The sequence below is a fragment of the Tribolium castaneum genome, chromosome 6 (assembly GCF_031307605.1).
Source record: "Tribolium castaneum strain GA2 chromosome 6, icTriCast1.1, whole genome shotgun sequence".
In the NCBI taxonomy this organism is placed as follows: domain Eukaryota; kingdom Metazoa; phylum Arthropoda; class Insecta; order Coleoptera; family Tenebrionidae; genus Tribolium; species Tribolium castaneum.
In genome coordinates, this window is record NC_087399.1 from 1,668,450 (window position 1) to 1,690,583 (window position 22,134).

A 22,134-nucleotide genomic window follows, 5' to 3' on the forward strand; every position below is an offset into this window, starting at 1 on the left:
TGGAATTAGAATTAAAAAATAGTTGGAGTTTAATTCATGACTTGACCCGTGCCTATTTGGCAATCAACTCCGGCAAAGATTATTTTTTCCTAAGGTTGGCAAAGGTATAGTCAGCTGATAACGCACCATTTTAAAAATAAAGCGCCCGCGCTAATCCCCGACATCCTCCATTGCGTCGTATCTCCACGTCCGCATGCAAATAAGCGAGAGCACCCGAAGGCGTACGTCTGCAAAATCTGACGTTTCCGTACACCTGCCACGATGGCTTCTCCGCCGAATGATAAAAACACAGCAAAAAACGAGGTTTCCGTAAATGTAGACATAACGAAAACAAACATGCAAACTCCAACTAGCAAAAACGTAAGTTTGGCCACAATTTCCAGCCCGGTTTTTATCCGGTGTTTCAGAACCAGTTGGGCGAAATCGCAATCGAAGCGTCCGAAATTGTTAGTAGGTTAGAGCAGGTTGCCGAAGGGACAAGCCTGGCCGATGCGGCCTACAACCAGCCGACGGTGTTCCTGGGCCTGGAGCAGAAGCGCACCGAGGAAATCATCCAGATAATCCAGGGCTTGATCAGTGTGGATGAGGACGGGGAGCCGTTGAGTCTGCACAGTCTGGACAACGTGGCCAAGCTGGTGATGGTTTCGCACAGCATTGCGGCGTTTTGCAGCGGGCTGGAGCGCCCCGTCATGCAGAAGCTGAGCACGAGGTTCACCACGGACGCCACGCGCTGGATCAGCCAGATTTTCGGGTAAGAAATTGGGTGAACCCCCGGTATTAATAAAAAATTGAAGTTTTCTCGACTCGTCGTCGTTTTATCACGACGACCACCTCGAGGGGCTGGTCAGAGTGACCAGAATGATGCTACATTACAAGTACCCCCGGTATCTGGAAGACGGTGCTCTGGCCTTTACTGCCTCGCTCCCAACTATTTACAGCAGTGTGGCGAGTCCTTTGGTCGTAGTCCAGCACTTGTGTCGCCAGTTGGGGCTTCCCCTAGCCTGTGTGAGGCCCGTGCCGGTCAATACTCACTTCGGTAATTCACAATTTTTGGTCAAAGTGGTGACCAAGTCACTTTGATCAGAAATCATTTTATTGCAAGCTTTTTTGAGGGCTTGTCTTCAGGTTCGCAGTACACGATGGACGTAGCGTCGTTACAAAAAATGTTAGCTGATGATGTTAGCGCCGGTAGGACCCCTTTAATTGTGATTGCCGATGCTGGGACCCCTATTACGGGGCATGTTGATAATATTTCGAGGATTAAGGAGTTGTGTCGGTTACATGACGCCTGGTTGCATCTAAGGGGGCACAGTTTGGCCGCCTTGGCGCTGCCAAACTACCAACGCAATGGCCATGTAAGTGGTCAAAAACTCGGGTTGGCAACACTGATAATTTTTTGTCCAGTGTTGCCTGGATAAAATAAAATTCACTGAGAAGATTACTAGATTTCGGCTAGTTTTTCCCAAATTATTCGCAGATAGGTGTTTCTGAGTGTTTACATGGCGAGATTAATTATTTAATAATAATAATAATAATAAAAATAATTGATGCCTTAAAACCGAAACTATTTTTAATTAATAAGTCAAAATGACAAGGACACTGACTGTGCAATGTGCTAATACGTTTAGATAAAAAATTATTAGATGTTTTTACTTTTTTAATGAAATCTTGCAATATTATCCTTCAAATACCTTCTTGAAAGCTTGAAAATTTTAAAATAAAATATCTTTTTTTTTTGGTAATATACTGCTCGACAAAATTAAGGTAAGTGTAATTATTTTAATATTAATGTTAAAATCGACCCAAATCGGTTAGATAACATCAATTATGATCTAATTTGGTTCAGTTTTTACCTCAGATACGTGCTGAAAAAAAATAATTTCATAATATTTCGGTTGTTTTAGAAAAAACTTTTCGTAAAATGCCGTTTATAACTGGCAAAAATAAATAAAATAGACAAGAATAATGTTACTTCGGACCAAATTTAGGAATTTCTGATACTTTTTTTATTTATTTTTTCAAAAACAGTTCTTTGGTCTCTATTTAATTGCAGTTAAGCAGTTTTTTGTTTATAAAATATGGAAATTTACCAGACTTGGCAACTTGGCTCAGTGTTGCCCACCCAAAAAAACAAAAAACAGTCGTTCTTGATGACTTTGTAGATCGTCCCAGTTGCTGACAGTTATACGTTATCACTCGGTAGTTGGCTGGGAATCGCCGGCTTACCAATGGTCGTATCCTTTTTTAAATAATAATAATAATGAAAAAACGAAAGAATTTTTCCTTGATTTATTAATTAACCAGACTTTGTATCGCCTTTGGGAGTCGACCTCGAACCTCAATCGCAGTAAACAAGTGGGAGCCACCCGTGAAAGTACGCTTCCATTTCTAGCCGGTCTAAATAACGACCACCAAGGTCGCCGAATATTGGCCTTGCCCTTATGGGCCGCTTTACAGGGTCTAGGTCGAGACGGGGTGCATTCTAGGATAAGGGATGATTTTTTGGCTAGTGAACGGCTTTGGGCGGCCTTGGACCGCTATCGGCACGTTCGAGTTTTGGTATTTTGTTAAAAAATTTATCAGCGAGAAATTTTATTTTTGCTTTACAGAGCCAAAAACCAGGCGGTGAGAGCGGCACTTACACCGTTTCAGAGCTCATTTCCAAGCCTGCTAACATAAACGTAAGTACAAGGTGCGTTAAAATGATTCTCATCTAGTTAACTTTGCCAACTGTCACGGCGACTAGATGAAAATCATTTTAACGCACCTACAATGAACGCACTGTTGCCAACAGCTGCTTTTCGAGTCGACGGCTTGCTGCGTAGTCTTCCAATTCACCCCCGAGCTGAGCGAGGGCGAAGTCCTCACAAAAGTGCCTCCCTATTACGATAAACTCAACTCCTGGTTGGGCCAAATTTTGCAATTGGACGCCCCCCAAGTTCCCGTCGACATATGCGAGCTTGAAAACGTCGGTGTCGTGCTACGTTTCTGCCCTTTTGAAAACATCACCGGTCAACAACCCACCCTTGAGGAAATCCAAACTTTTGTTCAATGTCTTGAACAACAGTTGGTAATTCTCCGAGCGACAATACAACACAAGGAAACTTTCATTAAATTAGTTTCGGAATCGCCGGTTTTGAAAATAGTTGATTTGCCCGACTGGGCGGGGCTTGGCGGTGTTAGATACGCCCCCGAAGGGTGGGAGCAACTGTTAACCGATCAGGCAAAGGAGGAGTTGAATAATTTGAACATGGCGCTTGTTGATTCGCTACGATCGACCGATTCGGCGTTTTCATTGGGTGAGGGGGCGGACGGGTTGATGTGCGTCCGGTTTGGCATGTTGACGCCCCAATCGGACGTCGAGGAGCTGCTTAATCTAGTGATAAGGGTGGGACAATCGGTGGAGGAAAATTCAAGGTAGGGAAAATGTTGTATGCAACACGGGTTAATTTTTGTGTAGAGTTTTGGATTCGATGGGCGAGATTGTGAAAAAGGGGATTGAAACGGCCACCCTTGACCTCCAGAAGGAAAACGAGGAGCGGTTATGGCAGGAGGGAATTTTACGACAGGTTCCCGTAGTTGGGACTTTTGTTAATTGGTGGTCGCCTAAGACTAAAGAGTCGGGAGTAAGGGGGCGGAGTTTGAATTTGACGCAAGGCGTGGTCGAATCCACGGAAAACATCTACAAGTATCACATGCAAATTAGTGGGGCGACGCCTGGGGCGAAAAACCCCCCGACTCCACAGGTCCAGACTCCCATTGGGGGGAGCCATTCCAGGTCGAGTAGTCACGCCTCCAGTCAAGGGGTTAAAATAGAAAATGAACGAGAGGTTCCTAAAGATAGTAGTAAGAGGAAAAGTTTGTCACAGACTGAAAATAAAGTATTGACGCCTTAATTTGTTGATTTAGAGTTGGCGTTGTGTTTTGTTTTTTGTTATTAAATAACTCTAAATTTTTTACAGTATTATATTTTTACCTCGTGTACATAACTTACAGCTGAGCCCACGGGCTAATGAAATATGTATTTTGTTTCAAAGCCGTAGTAATTTAAGATAGTTTATAATGTTTGAGGAGTTTATTAGGCTTTTTATTTGTATTGTTCCAGTTTATCTTATTCTAGGTAAAAAGAATTAGCCTTTATTCCGCAATACTGTTTTTATTACTACTAGATAGCCTTGTTACTTGCACATTGATTCTGATAATATTGTACCAAAGATGCTTGACAAGCGTTCATTTTTAATAAAACAAATTATGTCGCAATGAGTTTTTTTTTTCCTAAAGAAATATCATCCTTGTCCTTAATAAAGGAAATTTTCAAGTGTTTTGCACGATAAAACAACGAGAACACCACTTGAAGTAAGAACTATTGCACAAATAAATATAAAACAAAGCCGAGACTAAAAAACAACAAAAGGGATATTTAGAATACAATAGAAAAAAATAATCAAAACATTTACCAGATTAGCATGACTTTCATCACTCATTAGATTAGATTCATATCAAGGTTGTAACTGTGGAAATTTTTTCATAGACTGGCCAGTCTATGGAGGACTATAACTTAGGAGACAAAACAAGATACAAAATCGTGCCCAAAAAATATAGTACGGCAGAGTGAAAATGAGGGCGCTTTGAACGTTTTACCGTTTCGGTGCCTAATCGTTTTAAATTAATTTAAATCCAACCAGTTTACTAATTACTTGTAAAAAAATGAAGAGAGGTTGAGTTTTGCATTCTTAACAGACTGAGAAAAACTTCGCAGCGTTTTGAAAAATATAGGGCAGAGTACAAATTCGTAAAAGTTAAAAAAACAAAGTTTACGGTAAAATTAATTAAAATATCCGTAAGCTGGTCGGAGGTAGATTTTTTGTTGGCGCGAAATTTAAATGCGTTGGCACAACACTGAAAAAATTGTCATAGGCCACTAATTGCTTTGGCCTTGAGTGGTTACAACATCTCGTAACTTATTTTTTTGCCTGTGTTATTCATTCCCTGTTAATTAATTTCCCGATAAAATCACGATACGGGAACAATAAACTCACTTGTTTGCTTTGCTCTTACGTTGACCTTTCCCTCGTAAGACTAAGAATACAAGAAAAAAACTACCAACTAAACGAAATTTATTACGTCTCTGTGGTGTTCGCCCCTTTGTTCTTAATATAATAGTGCTCAATAAGCTCCAACATGACCCCATTAGTCCACCCAAACCCCGTCTGGACCTCATACTCGCCCCCACCCCCATACATCCCCTTGAACATGGCGTTGTACTTCTCGAACATCTCATGGGTGTCTTCTGCCACTTTAACCAACGAATCAATCCAGCGAAACGCCAAGTCCTGGGCCACCTTCTTCGCTCCAGGATCCTGGCTCTTATCCAGCCCAAAAATCACAATTGCCTGTGTGGGGGCCCACGCATTTGGCATGTCCCACTGTTCCCCTGTCTCAAACAGGGACGTGGGAATCCCCCCTTCGTAGTTGAGAATCCCCTTCTGGACCAGATAATTGGTGGCGTTTTTCCCGTAACTTTGCCTGATGCTGGTGTCGTAACACTCAGTCCAGAGCGGCGCAAAGTTGCTGGGATAGAAATGTTTTCTTTGGACTCTGAGCTCGATATCGTAATCGTACCAGATGCCGTCCTCCACGTTGTACAGCACGTCTCTGATGGCTTTCAGCCACTCATTGTACTTCTGCAGCCAGAAGGCAGCCCGTTCGTGGTTGCGGAATTTCTTGTAGAACTCGTGCATGATTTTGAAGCAGCGGCATAGAAACGCGTTCAAGTCCACGGGGATGACGCGAGTGGGGTTGATTGTGCTCAAGTCGGCGCGGTTGCCGCCCTGGTGGTCGAAGAACCAACGGCCGGAGAAGTCCCAGCCGGTCTCGGCCCCCGTTCGGATGTTTTGGTAGCACTGGCGCTTCTCGTCTTCGGTGCGGTACCTGGTTTAGAGGCCGTTACTCAAAGAATAATTCGTTGGAAAACTAACTTATTCATCTCCCGGAGTAAAACATGTTGTCAATTTCAAAAAATCAAAACAAAAATATTAATAGCTTCGATTTTATGGTGTTTGATTTTTCCAATTGTTGTCGCGATTGTGGTCGATTCTGGGTGTCCCGAACATTTATCGAGCAATAACTCCGCAACTAATATAGATAACCCTATAGTTTACCATCGTTGAAAAGCTCTTTAAATTATGTATCTTTTTCAAAAAAGATCATTGTTCTCCGACTAATACTAGTCGAGAAAATTGCAAATAAAAGGTAAAGGCCAATAGGTAAAATTTTAAAAAAATTTATAACTAAAAAACTATTGAGAATTTGGCGATTTCCTTGACACCAATCGCTTCCCCGGATCATTTTGCTTAGGTAAGGATCAAAATAGTTGCACTTTTTCGTGTAGTTTTGTCGTAATTGAGAAAATAATAAAAAAAGTGAAAATGGAAACCCTTTATTGCGTTTTTCTCGGAAACTGTAAGACTTAGAGCAACGAACAAAAAACCATCTGATAGCGCTTAATTTTATCTATTTTTTCGACCAAACCCAGAGCCGCTCCGGGCAACAATTCCGGCTACAGAGGCGATCAAAGTTTTTCACTAAAAAAATTCATAAAAAAAACTAAAAGTCGTAGAGCACTGCGGTTTGTTCCATTGAATTCTACGGCTCATTTTACATATTATATCAATTTTTCACAAGAATTAAAAATTTAAAGTTTTTTGCCTAAATTTAGGGTGGCCATTTGTCATAGTGAAAAATTTTATTCATTAAAAAAATTCATAACTCGAAAACTAAACGTCGTAGAGCAGTGCGGTTTGTTCCATTGGATTCAGCGGCTTTTTTTCTTTGTTATACTAATTTTTCACGCAATTTAAAATTTTCGATTTTTTTGCTCAAATTTCCTGAGTATACTTGTACCTTCAAAGAGGTGAAAAAAAAATTTTTTTTTAACTAACTCCAGCAAATTTTTATGGACTTCTACATGTCTTAGCAACCCACAAAAGTTGTTAAAAGTCCACAAAAAGTCCAAATGTTCGATTTTTTGATGTTTGATTTTTTCAATTTTCGTCGCAATTTTTGTCGGTTTTGGGTACCCGGAACATTTCTCGAGCAATAGCTCCGGAACTATTAGAGATAACCCCATGAAGTGTACTATCGTTGGAAAGCTCTTTAAATTATCTATTTTTTTCAAAAAAGATTATTGTTCTCCGACTAATAGTTTTCGAGCAAATTGCTGATAAATGCAAAAATTGGTAAAATTTTAAAAAATTCATAACTAAAAAACTATTGGGAATTTGGCAATTTTCTCGATGCCAAGCGATTCCCCGGATCATTTTGCATGGGTATGGATTAAAACAGTTCCACTTTTTAGAATAGTTTAGCCGTAATTGAGAAAATTAAAAAAAAATTAATGGTCAAGGTAAATACCTTCATAAATATGAAAAAAAAAAAAATTTAAACTCACTCCAGCAAATTTTTATGGACTTCTACATGTCTTAATAATCCATTAAAGTTGTTAAAAGTCCACAAAAAGTCCATATGTTCGATTTTTTGATGTTTGATTTTTTCAATTTTCGTCGCAATTTTTGTCGGTTTTGGGTACCCGGAACATTTCTCGAGCAATAGCTCCGGAACTATTAGAGATAACCCCATGAAGTGTATTATCGTTGGAAAGCTCTTTTAATTATCTATTTTGTTCAAAAAAGATTATTGTTCTCCGACTAATAGTTTTCGAGCAAATTGCTGATAAATGCAAAAATTGGTAAAATTTTAAAAAATTCATAACTAAAAAACTGTTGGGAATTTGGCAATTTTCTCGATGCCAATCGATTCCCCGGATCATTTTGCATAGGTATGGATCAAAACAGTTCCACTTTTTAGAATAGTTTAGTCGTAATTGAGAAAATTAAAAAAAAATTAATGGTCAAGGCAAATACCTTCATAAATATGAAAAAAAAAAAATTTTTTAAACTTACTCCAGCAAATTTTTATGGACTTCTACATGTCTTAACAACCCACAAAAGTTGTTAAAAGTCCACAAAAAGTCCAAATGTTCGATTTTTTGTTGTTTGACTTTTCCAATTTTTGTAGCGTTTTTGGTCGATTTCGGGTACCCGGAACATTTCTCGAGCAATAGCTCCGGAACTATTAGAGATAACCCCATGAAGTGTATTATCGTTGGAAAGCTCTTTACATTATCTATTTTTTTCAAAAAAGATTATTGTTCTCCGACTAACAGTTTTCGAGCAAATTGCTGATAAATGCAAAAATTGGTAAAATATTAAAAAATTCATAACTAAAAAACTGTTGGGAATTTGGCAATTTTCTCGATGCCAATCGATTCCCCGGATCATTTTGCATAGGTCAGAATTAAAACAGTTCCACTTTTTTGAATGGTTTTGCCGGAATTAAGAAAATAAAAAAATTGAAAACACATTTTTTCCTTCACAAAAAAAATTAAAGTCACTCTAGCAATATTTACAACCTTCCATTTACCCACCGACAAAAATTCCAATTTTTAAAAGAAGTTCCTAATGCCTTTAAAAAATCTACTGAGACATCACTACCTGGAGGCTGTGTGTATGTCCTCGATGTAGGACTCAGGACGTGGCGTATTATCACTGGAGCGGTACCGAGCCAACCGATACTTCTGCCCGTGTTTTTCCACCTGGACCGTCTTCATAGTCAACCAATACATTAGTTCCTTCTCCAAATATTTCATATTGTTCCTTAACCACAACACTTCCTTCGAAACCTCCAAAAAGTCGGCCACCATGAGTGTTAAAAGTGGCGGTTGCGACCGGTCCAAGTAGTAGATTCTCCCCCCGTTCGGGATAAACCCATACATGTCAATAATCCGGAAGAAATTATCAATCATCCCCTTCACGGTGTGTTTCATATCGCAAATCAGCAACCCCTTCATGATCCAGTACGAGTCCCAGTAGTAGATTTCCCGGAACCGCCCCCCAGGCACGATAAACCCATTGGGCACCGGGATGATGGAGTACTTGAAGGGGTTCTGCATCACTTCGGGCTTGATCTTCCGACCCAGATTCGGCCAAATGTCCAGCAATTTCTTCGCGATCGCCCTAATCCTCACATCCTTGATTTTGCGCAAAAAGGGCGGGTTCACCTGGTAGTCGGTCGGGTACCAGTTGTCCAGCTCATTATGCGACGCTTGGAAGTTCTTCTGGATGAACTCAACAACATCGTTCTTGTTCGGACTTCCCCCGGTTCTGGTCATCATAATCTCGAAATTTTTGAGCGTCTTTTCCATCGTCCTGACCAGACTCATATCAACGAACGTTTTCGAGTCCTTGAAGATCCCGGCCATTTGGACCACGCGCAGCAAATCCCCCTGGCAGAAGATCGGACTTTTGCACGTCACGGTCTGACTACTTAGCGCTCGGACCATTAGGAAAATCACAACGACATGAAACGCGTTCATGACACTGGATTTCGGGCGGGACAGGCATTTTTACACCAGTTTTAACACCAACATTGACAATATTTTGACATGTGTGTCAAAAAACAAAACTCAAAAAATACTCAAAAAATTTATTTTTCCCGGCCGTAGTACCGGTCTATAAGCTCTAAAAGTACACCGTTGGTCCAGCCGAAGCCGTGCTGGACGCTGTACTCCCCGCCACGGCCGCTGTGGCCGCTGAACTGAACGTCGTACTTCTCGGAAATTTGGCCCGTGGCCTTGAAACTGTCCAAATTTGACCTAATCCACTTCTCGGCCAAATCTTGGGCGGTTTTCTGGGCTTGGGGGTGGCCTGTGTGGTCCAAGCCCAGAATGACGATTGACTGGAGGGGCGGCCAGGCGTTGGGGAAGTCCCATTGCTCCCCACTGTTCACAAGGGAGGCAGGGATGCCACCATCAAAGTCCAGAATCCCGGTTTTTGACAAGTACTGGACTGCTTTCTGGCCCAAATGATCCGAAAGGTTGGGGTCGTAGCATTGTGTCCACAGTGGGGTTAAATTACTGGCGTAGTAACCCTTCCGTGGTTGGTTTAACCCACGGTCCCAGTCGTACCAAACCCCATCCTCGTGGTCATAAAACACCAATTCCAGGTTTTGGCGCCACAAGTGTGACTTTTGGAGCCAGAAAAGCGCCCTTTTGTGGTCACCCAAAGTGGTGTAAAAACCTGACAATGTCCCGAAAGCCTGGCAGAGGAAGGCGTTCAAGTCCACTGGGACTATTCGTCTGGTCTGGATGTGGCTCAAGTTGGTCTTGGTACCACCATCGTGGTCAACCATCCAGCGGGAGGAAAAATCCCAGCCACTTTCAGCCGCACTTTTCAGATCGGTCCATAACTCAGCCCTGGCTTCCGGACTGTGCAAAAATTTCGCACTTTTGATGTCTTCAAAGTACGACTCTGGACGCGGTGTATCACTTTTGGCAACATAATGGGCTAGTTGGTACTTAACTCCGTTTTTTACCAAAGTTGTTAGTTTATTTTCGAGGAAAAATTGCAACTCCCGGTCCAGCCAAACTATGTTTTCCCGCAACCACTCCGTGTCATTTGTTGCACGTAAGTACTCCCCAACCATGAGGCTCAGAAGCGGGGGCTGGGAGCGGTTCAAGTAATAGACCCGGGCGCCGTTTGGCAAAAACCCATATTTCTGGATAATGAAGGCGAAATTGTCCAAAATCCCCCTCACAGTCTGGTGCATCTGGCACAAGAGCAGCCCCTTCAGAATCCAGTACGAGTCCCAGTAGTAGAACTCCCGGAACCGCCCTCCCGGTACCACGAACCCGTTCGGTACCGGCAGAAGCGAGAACAACTCCGCCGACTCCAGCACCTCCCTTTTGATCTTCCGGGAGAGTTTCGGCCAGATTTGGACCACTTCGTGGGCAAAATCCCGGATTTCCGGGTCGCGAATCCGGTTTAAAAAATCCGGGTTTGGCCGGAAGTCGGGCGGGGTCCAGTCGTCGAACTCTTGGAAGTGTTTGAAGTTTTCGTTAACGAAGCGTTTGATTTCTTTGCGGTTTGGTTTGTTTGTGGTTTTTATGAAACGGTGGAAGTTTTCGAGGGTGGTTTTTTCGTCGTGTTGCATTTTCATGTCGACGAAGATTTTCGAGTCGGGGAAAATTCGCGCCGTTTGGACCATATGGAGCAAGGGGCCGTGGCAGTAGATGAGGCTGGTGCAGGGCTCGCTTGTGACGAATGAGAGGGTGAGAAGTAGGAGGAAAAGCATTTTAGTCAAATCTGAAAACAATTGTGTTGAAATTGTTGTTTTGTAGCAAGAGTGTTTGTTTTTGTTTCGCTAATTTCGTTGCTTGTTATTTCGTTTGGAATTTTATTTGTGTTTTTCTGTGGGCCAATGTTACATTTAATAACATTTTAATAATAGATTTATACGCAGTGGACTAAATATTGTTTATTTGACCAATTTCTGATGTGAGTTTTTTCATCTATACGATCTTATGGAGACAATAAGCTGGAGCTTATCATCAGTCATCAAAATTGCGCGATAAATTCATCAAGTTTTTAACATTTTAAGGCCAGTCGTAAATTTTTGCTTTTCGCTTAAACTACCAAAACATTGTTTCTCCCAAAAATTCTTAAGATAGTTTTATCAAAAGTTTTATAATACTGCTATAGTATTTTTTAGTCATCTTTAAAAAATTTTAATCTCAGAGAATCTTATCTGCTCAACAAATATAACAACAATTACTTCTTATCTATAGTCAATGGTGTTTTATAGTAGTTTTTATAAAAATCAGTTATTCTTACCTCTCATGGAAAGCTCTGTTAAAATTTAATTCGTTGTTAAAAGTTAACAACACGAATGAACCAATTATTGCTTAAATTTGGTCACGTGATCACATAATCACGCATTTAATTGCGGATTAAATTAATCACGCTTCTGTAAACCACATGTAGAAGTTATTAACTTTTATTGAGAATTAATATACTTATAACTTAAAAAAATTATTATAGTCATTTTAAAAGAAATTATTAACGCAGAATTTTTATGTCTAGAAAATAATATAATTTTTATAAATGTGTATAACTTCGGTATTTATAAAGGACGTTAAAATTTTACAAGTTTCTTAATAAATTCAATCAGAAACCTGGCCGTTTTCTAAAATTTTTTTACCTCGATTTCGTGTTTTAGAACTTTTTAAAAGTGATAAAAGACAAAAATATATGAAGAAAAAACCTAGTCTTGTGTTCCAAGAATAATATTTTCTATAAATATTTTTATATTTTAAAACCAATTTAAAATAAATAATATAAAAATAACGTTCCCAGCTCCCAAAACCATAATTTTGGTGTTCCTCAAGGTTCCGTATTAGGACCTCTTCTGTTTTTATTTATATAAAACTTTGTCCGATTTTTATTGTAAATTTGATTTAGATTTCTCCTTGTTGTAAATTTTTATTTTAAATAAATTACTATCTGGCGTAGACTCGGATTTGAAAAATAAAATTAAAAAAATATAGTTTCCAGCTCCCAAAACAATAAATTTGTTGATCCTGAAGGTCCCGTATTAGGACCTTTACTGTCTTTAACTTATATAAAAACTTTGTCAGATTATTTTTGGAATTTTGATTTAGATTATTCCTTTTTGAAAATTTTTACTTTGAATAAATTATTACAGGGCGGATTTGAAAAATAGAAAAATAAATAAAAAAAATACTTTTTATTGTTCAAAACTTACAAGTTGTAATAACAATCTTGTGTCTACGAACACTTATCGTAAATTTTTTACAAATCGTTTAGAAACATCATCTTATCAATGGAAAATTTAATCGTACCAATAATAAACAGTGAAAGAGCGTGCAATTCACTTACATAAACCAGTGTCCTGATGGTACAAAATTCCCAAATCAGCTGATTCAGGATCAACAACCTACCTAATACTGACAAAACCCCAACCAGTGGAAGTTTTTAAGTAATTACTTATCATTAAGTCAAACACAAACACACTTCGATAAAAATTCCATTTCCTACAATCACGTCGAAAAAATCTCAACACTTAAGACTTAAAATAATTTATTAACAATATCACAATCAATCCGAAACCGCGTAAAATCGCTCGATAAATTCAAGTGCGACTCCATTTGTCCACCCGAACCCGCTCTGGATGACGTACTCCCCGCCCCCTCCATACTGTCCCGGCACCTCCGCGTCGTACTTCTCGAACATTTCGCTGGTCTGGTTGAACCCAATCAAATTGGCAGTGACCCATCGTTGGGCAAACTCCCGGGCCAGCTCCTTGGCCTTGCAGTTGCCGCTCCTGTCCAGACCCATGACCACGAGGCTCTGCAGCGGGGGCCAGGCGTTGGGGTAGTCCCACTGCTCCCCGCTCCTGGTCAACGAGGCTGGAATGCCCCCTTGGTAGTCCAGCAGTTTTTGCCCCACGACGTACTCAGCCGCCCGCTGGCCCAAAACATCGGCCTTGGACAAGTCGTACGCCTCCGCCCACAAGGGGGCCAAATTAGAAGGGAAGAAGTACTTGCGGTGCTGCCCCAACTCATTGTCCCAATCGTACCAAACACCGTCCTCCTCGTTATAAAGCACTTCCTCGATGGTTTTCTGCCAGAGGAAGGATTTCTCGTACCAGAAAATCGCGTTCTCGTAATCGTGCAAAATCACGTAGAATTCGGCCAGTTTCCGGAAGGCTTGGCACAGGAAGGCGTTCAAGTCCACGGGGATGAGTCTCCGGACCTGGAGGCCGGTGAGGTTGGCTTTGGTGCCGCCACTCGCGTCGACGATCCACCTGGTGGAGAAGTCCCAGCCGCTCTCAGCGCCGCTCTTCAAGTCGGCGTATAGCTGCTTTTTCGCCTGTTCTGGGAGGGTGCTGGCCGTGGTGACGTCCTCGTAGTAGGATTCCGGACGTGGGGAACCGCTCTCGGAGTCGTAGTGGGCCATGGTGTAGGTGGTCCCGTTCTTGGTCACTTCCACCAGCTTATTGTCCAGCCAGTACCTCAGTTCCTTGTCCAGAATCTTGATGTTGTCCTTCAACCATTTGGTGTCGTTGGTTGCGTCGATGTAGGCGGCGACCATGAGGTTGAGGAGCGGCGGTTGGGAGCGGTTTAGGTAGTAGATGCGGGCACCGTTCGGCAGAAAACCGTACTTGTCAACAATTGACAAGAAATTGTCAAGCATGCCTTTAACCGTCTGGTTCATTTCGCTGACCAACAGCCCTTTGATGATCCAGTAGGAGTCCCAGTAGTAGAACTCCTTGAACCTCCCACCTGGGATGACGAAACCATTGTCGACTGGTAGAAGGGTGAAGAGCCCCGGATTGTCAATCACTTCCTTCTTCATTTTCCGGGCCAGCTTTGGCCAAATGTTGACCAAGTCTTGGGCGAACTGTCGAATCTCCAGGTCGTCGATTCTTGACAAAATCTCCGGGTTGTCGGTGAAGTCGGTCGGGACCCAGTCGTCGAACTCGTTGTAGGTCTCAAAATTGTCACTGACGAATTTCCTGACTTGGTCTTTGCTGGGGTTGTGGTTAGTGTCGTTCCAGAACTTGTCAAAGTTCGCCAAAGTTGTTGTCTCGTCGTTGCGCATTTTCATGTCGACGAAGGTTTTGGAGTCATCGAAGATGCGCGCCATTTGCACCGTGTGGAGGAGGTTGCCTTGGCAATACACCTTGCTGGCGCATGACGGCAGGTCTTGGCCTGATGCTGTTACGATTAAAAGAGCCGAAACGAGGAGAGACTTCATGACTCGACTCGGCTGAAAAAAATTTGACACTGCTACAAAAACATTGAAAACTTGTGGCGAAGTGACACTTTTATGTGTGTGACAATATCTCTTATCGTGTTATCATTTGGCGGATTTGATTGTATGTGTCATTGATGGTCCCAGGATTATCTTTGCCAATGTCAAGGTGGAAAAATAATTTGCGGCAAGCGATAATTTTTATGTTGTTGCGTGTGAAAGCAACCAGCTACACGTTGATTGAGAAATAAGTGACTATGTTTGTGCATTTATGCAATTATTGGGCGCAAAAAATGACAAATTCTGGGAAAACTTGTGTTTAAATAACATTGTCAACTCATTCGAATTTTAATGGTTTAGGGCCGGATTAGAATTTTTTTCTGTGATTCATCTTTTTTTAATAAAAAAACGCCCAATAAGACACGAAATAATGTAATTATTGTTTTAATTCGCTGGTTTTTCGGCCCATTTTTGCAAAATCTTTCAAATGAAAAGAGAAAATTTAGTTTAAAAACATTATTTTCAGCCATGATTTTTTTTTGCGATATTGGTAAAAAACCTAGTTATCATTTTTAAAACGTATGTTTAACCACAGGGAAAACGTACATTTAACGTCGTCTTTGGTTTAATTTAGCACATTTTCAGACAGTTTTTGACGAAATTCAAACCGAATTTAGTAATTTTTCAAAACGAAACTTAGTAAATTATAGATTTTTTGTATTATTTTTTACAGAATTTTAAGAAAAAGTTTTGTGTTTGCTAAAACACTCTTAACGTATACTCATTCTTATTTTAATTTAATTCTATTTGGTGATTTTTTGGTTTAATCTTACATAATCTCGCTAAAACTGAAAATATATTGTTTTAAAGCATGCTTACATGTAAAAAAAGATTTAAAAAATAAAAATTTTTACTGAATTTTGTTTTTTATTTATTTTTTAACAAAATTTTGACATAAATCGAGTGAAACAAACAAATCTGATCCCATACCTGTAGCTGACAATAAAATAATTTTTTTCTGATCTTTTTTTTACTTTTCTTTCTAATATTTTTTTTCTTATTTCTTGCTATCTGAGAGACTGGTAGTGGTTTTCTGTTTTGTTTTTAATTTTTAAATATTTACAATATTTATTTGTATTTCTTTGTTGTTATAATTTTATTTTTAATTTTTTGTTGTTTTTATATTTTTTATTATTTTTTTTGAGGTTGAGTTGAATAGCTTTAAGCTAGACTTCGCCTCCCCATCTGTTTACAATTTTTTAATTTTATTCAATAATGGCTCTTTAATATTATTATTATTATTATTATTATTATTATTATTATTATTATTATTATTATTATTATTATTATAATCTACTCATAATTAACTTTCATGAATAATTAAAAAAGCAAAAGTAAACAACATATTCGAAATAAAGTCTTGTAATTTTCGCATAACTAAAAATTAAATCTACGCAAAAACGAAAGTTTTTATAAAAAAATCTTAAGATAAAAATTGGAAAAAAAGACAGGTGCAAACTTTCGAGGGTCTAAAAGCCGGTTTTATAAAGTTTTATAAAGTAAAGTCTACACTTAAATTGAATTATCAGTACTTAAAATTTTTTTTTGTCAACATTTTGTCAGTATTTGGAAAAAGGTATAAAAGTTTGCAGCCCATAAAATGCATTTTCTGGAAAAATTCTTGATACGTGTGCTATTTCAGGCAATTTTCCAACAATTAGTGATAATAGCTATCAATGCAAATAGCCGATTTTGAAACGAACTTGACAATAAACAACGGAGACTTACCGAGAAAAGTGTTTCACACAAACAAAGCTTAAAGATTTGTCAGTGTGATTTTATGATTGCGAATCAAACACACGTGTACATCATTTCAAAGTGTGATGATCACCCGAAAATTTCACTCTAATTATCGGTTTCGGGTCACCGATACTACAAACTTTTCCAAAATCTTTCACTTATCTACTTGAGTTTGTTCGATTTTTTTGGATTTATACCGCAAACGGACGGAAGTTTAAAATGTTATCACCGCCTGTGATACATAATAAAAGATACGAGTTAAATTACTACCATATCGTTTTTTTTTCGAAATTAGGTTTAAAAATTCACAACGATTTATTCAAGCCCACTTGATTAGCATCAAGGCCACCCCATTGGTCCACCCAAACCCCTCCTGGACCTCGTACTCGCCCCCACCCCCGGGCTCCCCCACTCTTTCAGCGTCATACTTCTCAAACATGGCCCCATATTTATCGAACGCCTGGACATTAGACTTGAGCCATTTTTGCGACAACTCCTTAGCCACCTCAATCGCTTTGGAATCCTTCGTACGGTAGAGCGAATTTATGACAAGTTCCTGCAAAGGGGGCCAAGCCCCCGGGAAGTCCCACTGCTGCCCCGACTTGGTCAAGGACGCAGGCACGCCGCCCCCGTACCCCAAAACCTGCCCCAGATACTGCACGATTTTCCCCGCGTCGATTTCGTGGCTCGCGCGCGCCCACAAAGGGGTCAAATTACTGGGGTAGAAGTTTTTCCGCTTCTGGGCTAATTTCAGGTCGTAATCGTACCAAACTCCGTCGGTTTCGTCGAAAAAAACCTCTTTTATGGCCGATTTTAAAGTTTGGGTTTTGGTGGCCCAGAGAGTGGCTTCCTGGTCGTTGCCCAAAGTTTGGTGAAAGGAGGACATGATGCTGAAAGCTTGGCAGAGGAAGGAGTTTAAGTCTACGGGGATTATGTTCCTGGTTTGGGCGTCGGTGAGGTCGCCGTTGGGGTCGGACATCCAGCGGGAGGAGAAGTCCCAGCCACTTTCAGCCGCGCTTTTCAAATCGGCCCACAACTGGACTTTTTGGGCTTCATTTTCGATTTTGTTAGCACTTTGGACGTCCTCGTAGTAGGACTCTGGTCTCGGACTTCCACTTTCGGAGGCGTAGTGGAATAGAGTGTAGCTGTTTTCGCCCAAATTGACTTCAATCGAACGGTTTTGGAGCCAAAAATTCAGCTCGGTTTCCAGAACAGGGATTTGTTCACCCAGCCATTGCGAGTCGTTTGATTCCTTAAAATAAGCAGCTGTCATCAGTGCGAGGAGTGGGGGTTGGGACCGGTTCAAGTAGTAAACCCTGGCACCGTTTGGCACAAAACCATATTTTTTTACAATTTGGTAGAAGTTTTCCAAAATTCCTTTAACCGTATCCTTCATTTCGCACATCAAAAGTCCCTTAATAATCCAATAAGTGTCCCAATAGTAAAATTCGTTAAAACGCCCTCCTGGAACAATAAATCCGTTGTTGACTGGAATAAGTGAGTGTTTGGTTGGGTTTTGCCCAACTTCTGGGCTCATCTTCCGGCCGAATTTCGGCCAAAGCTTGACCAACTCCTGGGCGAATTGTTTCAAACCCTTGTCTTGGATTTTTTCCAAAAATTTTGGACTTTCCGTGTAGTCCTCCGGACTCCACTCTTCGAGTTCCTCCCGATTTTCGAAATTTTCCTCAAGGAACTGTTCCAAGTCGTCCTTGCTCGGGTTATTGTCAGTGTCCTGGAGCAATTTATCGAAATTTTCGAGTACCGTTTCTTCGGAGTTTTTCAAGGCCATGTCGACGAAAGTTTTGGAATCGTCGAAAAGTCGGGCCATTTGGATCGTGTCGAGCAATTTGCCTTGGCAGTAAATTTTGCTCTCACATGACGGTAAATCTTGGGCGAAAATGGCCCCAAATAGGCAAAAAAGTGTGACAAGGGACAAGTGGTTCATTGCGATAGTAGCTCGGGACTAAGTGAGGAAACCAAAAATTGTTTTACGTGGAAAATGATAAAACAAAGTGTTTGAATAAAACGAAGGTCGGATTATTTTTAATTGTTTTTATCTAAATAGTGGCTGCGTTTTACGTAGTGAATCGTTGAATAAATATTAGGCCGTTGTTTCCCCCAAACAATGATTAAAAAAAGTCTTTTGGTCCTCCACAAAAAAATTGCAGACTTTTTGTAAAAGGACAAGGCATAAAAAGTGTTTGTCCTTGTTAGAAACTTATTTCTAAACAACCTGTATACAGGGTGAGCCTGCTAAAAATATTTACTAGATATACCAAAGTCAAAAATCTTTATTTTTTATCTCTATTTATTTTAATTTCTCAGATTTTTTTGCTCTTATGCGTTAATTAACATTGAATCATTAAAAATATTAATTTGAATTATAATTATTTATTATACAAGACGATAAAGAGATTGTTTATCTACGATCATCGTCTTCATCGTCGTGTATAATACAATTTTTTTCCTAAAGCAAGAAAAAAAGTTATTGTTAATTATTGAAATTAATATGTTGGAATTTGTAAATTTAATTGAATAAAATAAATTTAAAACATTTTATCTACGCTTGCGGTTAAAGTGCTATTTTGTCTATTATTGCGGTTAAAATACTATTTTATCTACTTAAAAGAAATGATAAATTAATAGTTTAACATCTGCCATACAAGGAATTTGTTATGATCAGACGAATTAAAAACCCTTTTTTTTTCTAAAATTTTTTAAAAAAGCGTACTTCAGAAATTTTTATTAACCCACCTGTTGAGAGCCACTGTGTGGCTTTCGTAGTTTATTTGCAGTTATTTTTTTCATTAAACATAACGAAGATAGTGGCGCATGTACGTTTTGAGAATTTTTTTAAAATTGTGGCTAACATGTTCATTTGTAAGGGAGGTTCAAGTCCTGGTCACGGCAAAAAAAAATTGGTTTTTTTTTCGTAAAATTTAATAGCATAACACAAATTGAAATACAAGAATATCGTAGTGAACCATGATATTAATTTACCACTGCTGTTTTGTTAATAATATTGAAATTTACGCTAATTTTTATAAATGTAGGTCAGCGGTTCTCAAAATTTGGGACTTTAAATTCAGTACTATTTTTTGAGAAAACTATGCATTTTTGATTTATTTAAATATTGCTTAATAGATTTGTCTTGCTTTCTACCTATAAAATTTTGCTAAACTATTTTCTAACGCTGTATAAAAAAAATTTTTTTTATAAATTCTACTGTTATTCTAAATCAACGAAGCCTAGATCATGCTTTGAGCAAAAATACTTAATAAAGTTGCTGCCATGTCCAAAATTAGGTTTATTTAATTTTTTTATTTTTATTCAATTATTTTTTTACGAATTTTTGGCATCGACAACAGATAAGTATTGTCCTAAAATGACAAGAGTAATATTTTTTACAGCAACTTAATTGTGTAGCTAATTAATCAAATCATAAATTTTAATTATAAGCAATTGTAAGTAAATTCTGAAAAAATTCACACGCGGAGAGAAAAATACAGGGTCTTTAGAATAAGTGCATAGATTTTAAGCATAAAAATAAAATGATTTTTAAGATTAAACCGCTCGCCAGACACTGTTTAAAATTCTTCAAACGCTTACCTTATTTATATTATTTAAATTATTTAAATTATTTAAATACTTTGTGAACAATTTTTTGTAAAAAATCCATTTTATCCATTTGAATAATTTTTTAACTTTCATTTTTTTTGTATTATAAATTTTCACTTAGAATAAATTACGTCTTCACCTGTATTATTATTATTATTATTATTATTATTATTATTATTATTGTTATTATCATTATCATTATCATTATCATTATTATTATTATTATTACTATTATAAAAGGTAATCCAATATTAAAGATATAAAATAAAAGTTATAAGTATTTTAAAGATATAAAAATATAACCCAAATTTTTGGGGGTACTTTGGGAGACTAATAATTCCACTAAAAACGTTTATTTTTTTTAATATATATTAAGTATAATACCTACATTTAGCAGACTTTTACTATAATTATTTCACAAAAAAATAACAATTAAAAATATGTGAAATATGAAAAACGCAAACTGATAACAATGCACTTTCGAACCAAAAACTAATAAGCAATACCACTTTGCAAAGATAATGAAATACGCAAATGCAAAAGCTAGACGGTTGTGTTTACCGTTTTATTGCTTATTATTTTTCCATTAGATATTATCCTCAAAATCGCAAAAAAAACAATCAAAAACTGAATTTTAATTTGCTGAACATCACGATTATTTATAAAATAATGAATGCTTACACGTGCTGAACTATAAAAAAGTAGCATAGACCAGACAATCTTGAAAGTCATAAACAACCAGTTCTCGAATTTATTATTTGAGCGCTTACAATCGAAAAGTTGGTAACAATGACGACAATTTTGTAATTATCCGTAACACCATTCCGATCAATTACCGGCAATCGAAAAAATCGAGGTTGTCCACCCAACAAGCGCTTAATTATTTAAACACAAACAATTACGTTAATATCGGCGATTTAGCATAATAAATTCAATTTTATCGCTCGAATTTGAATACGGTACACTTTCTATGCTTTCGGTCGAATTTTTCTCCTCAGCAACAAAGCGTCTAGAAAAATTTCCAAGGAACTTGGCATCGTCTAGCACACGGAAGCAGAAATAAATTGACTTAATTACCCGACTCACATTGAACGCAAGCTATTGTTGGGTGATTTGAGCATCCACTAAGACAGGAACCACTGACAATTTCTTTCAATTGCGGTTTTATTTCCACTTGTTGCAACAGCGCACTTTTTCGAAAATTCTTTCAGCAGTCGACACTGTGCTGATTTGCGGAAATTGCAACTGACACTGTGACCAGTTCTTGTGTTGGCGACTGTACAGCGTGCCGGAGAGATCGGCAGATGAGCGCATCTTTATTTTTCGGATTTATGTCAGATTTTGGGCCGCATTCCGAAGGATATAAATCGCGAACGTCCGTTTGCATTTTTTAACCGGAATGCAATCAAGCGACTGCTTATGTCACTGTTATATAATGTTAAGTTTTGTGTTATTCATGAGAACTTTACGTTTATAATAAATTTAATAACACATTGAAATTTTTTTATCCTGGGCTAATTAATTTACCTGCTTGGTTTGCACTGTCACAAAGTCGCCACTGAATTGACGTCCTCCGTGTGCATCTTTTATACTCTTCGGCAATTTGCTCATCTTTGCGATAAAAATCGAGCTTGTGATAATTGCTATTTGGTGGGGTTTTGGAGTTGGGATTGTCCGTTATTTCGATTTGTAAACAATGTGGCATAATGATAAAAAATTAACAACACGTGTGGTTAGTTAATCGTGATTTTTATTAATGTTTATGGTTGGTATAAATCGTAAAGAATGCTGAAAATGCAATGAATAAAAATTATTAATTGGCGGGAGATAAAGTGCGCATCACCGAAAGTTTTGAACGCGTAAACTTTTATCCAACTCTGGTATTTACCTTAATTCATAGTCATTTCCTCAACGCTCATACAAAATAAAAGCATTTGTAAAATGTCACGTTTATTGACAATAAAATTATGAGATATTAGAAAAATAATCGTTTTTCTCCGATGCTTAATGCAAAGTATTTTTCCGTGTAATTGTGTCTAAGCGG

The 22,134-nt window shown here is 38.6% G+C and overlaps 5 protein-coding genes across 8 annotated transcripts; 1 reads left to right on the plus strand and 4 right to left on the minus strand.

Moving 5' to 3' along the window:
* Positions 1–181: 181 nt before the first annotated feature.
* On the plus strand, positions 182–4,260 carry LOC662834 (uncharacterized protein). The gene is made up of 9 exons (XM_968911.5): positions 182–360; positions 408–751; positions 795–1,036; positions 1,126–1,355; positions 2,163–2,234; positions 2,305–2,559; positions 2,610–2,681; positions 2,795–3,417; positions 3,461–4,260. The coding sequence occupies exons 1-9, from the start codon at positions 262–264 to the stop codon at positions 3,894–3,896; spliced, it is 2,373 nt and encodes a 790-aa protein (XP_974004.1). The 5' UTR covers positions 182–261; the 3' UTR covers positions 3,897–4,260.
* Positions 4,261–5,100: 840 nt separating this feature from the next.
* LOC662806 (trehalase) lies at positions 5,101–9,533 on the minus strand. 2 transcript variants are annotated; one of them, XM_008199104.3, is made up of 3 exons: positions 8,553–9,533; positions 5,623–5,931; positions 5,101–5,571 (listed from the first exon to the last, which is right to left on the minus strand). In XM_008199104.3, the coding sequence occupies exons 1-3, from the start codon at positions 9,431–9,433 to the stop codon at positions 5,121–5,123; spliced, it is 1,641 nt and encodes a 546-aa protein (XP_008197326.1). In that variant the 5' UTR covers positions 9,434–9,533; the 3' UTR covers positions 5,101–5,120. The 2 variants fall into 2 exon arrangements, with proteins under 2 accessions (XP_008197326.1, XP_015838404.1); XM_015982918.2 differs by having other exon boundaries at positions 5,101–5,931.
* On the minus strand, positions 9,530–21,466 carry LOC662782 (trehalase). 2 transcript variants are annotated; one of them, XM_015982919.2, is made up of 2 exons: positions 21,177–21,466; positions 9,530–11,201 (listed from the first exon to the last, which is right to left on the minus strand). In XM_015982919.2, the coding sequence occupies exon 2, from the start codon at positions 11,188–11,190 to the stop codon at positions 9,544–9,546; it is 1,647 nt and encodes a 548-aa protein (XP_015838405.2). In that variant the 5' UTR covers positions 11,191–11,201; positions 21,177–21,466; the 3' UTR covers positions 9,530–9,543. The 2 variants fall into 2 exon arrangements, with proteins under 2 accessions (XP_015838405.2, XP_973952.2); XM_968859.4 differs by lacking the exon at positions 21,177–21,466 and adding an exon at positions 12,795–12,935.
* On the minus strand, positions 12,628–21,685 carry LOC662746 (trehalase). 2 transcript variants are annotated; one of them, XM_008199058.3, is made up of 2 exons: positions 21,618–21,685; positions 12,628–14,687 (listed from the first exon to the last, which is right to left on the minus strand). In XM_008199058.3, exon 2 carries the CDS (start codon positions 14,673–14,675, stop codon positions 13,014–13,016), a length of 1,662 nt encoding a protein of 553 aa, XP_008197280.3. In that variant the 5' UTR covers positions 14,676–14,687; positions 21,618–21,685; the 3' UTR covers positions 12,628–13,013. The 2 variants fall into 2 exon arrangements, with proteins under 2 accessions (XP_008197280.3, XP_973919.2); XM_968826.5 differs by lacking the exon at positions 21,618–21,685 and adding an exon at positions 16,461–16,479.
* On the minus strand, positions 16,731–18,505 carry LOC662717 (trehalase). The gene has a single exon (XM_968798.5). It carries the CDS (start codon positions 18,415–18,417, stop codon positions 16,792–16,794), a length of 1,626 nt encoding a protein of 541 aa, XP_973891.2. The 5' UTR covers positions 18,418–18,505; the 3' UTR covers positions 16,731–16,791.
* Positions 21,686–22,134: the final 449 nt, after the last annotated feature.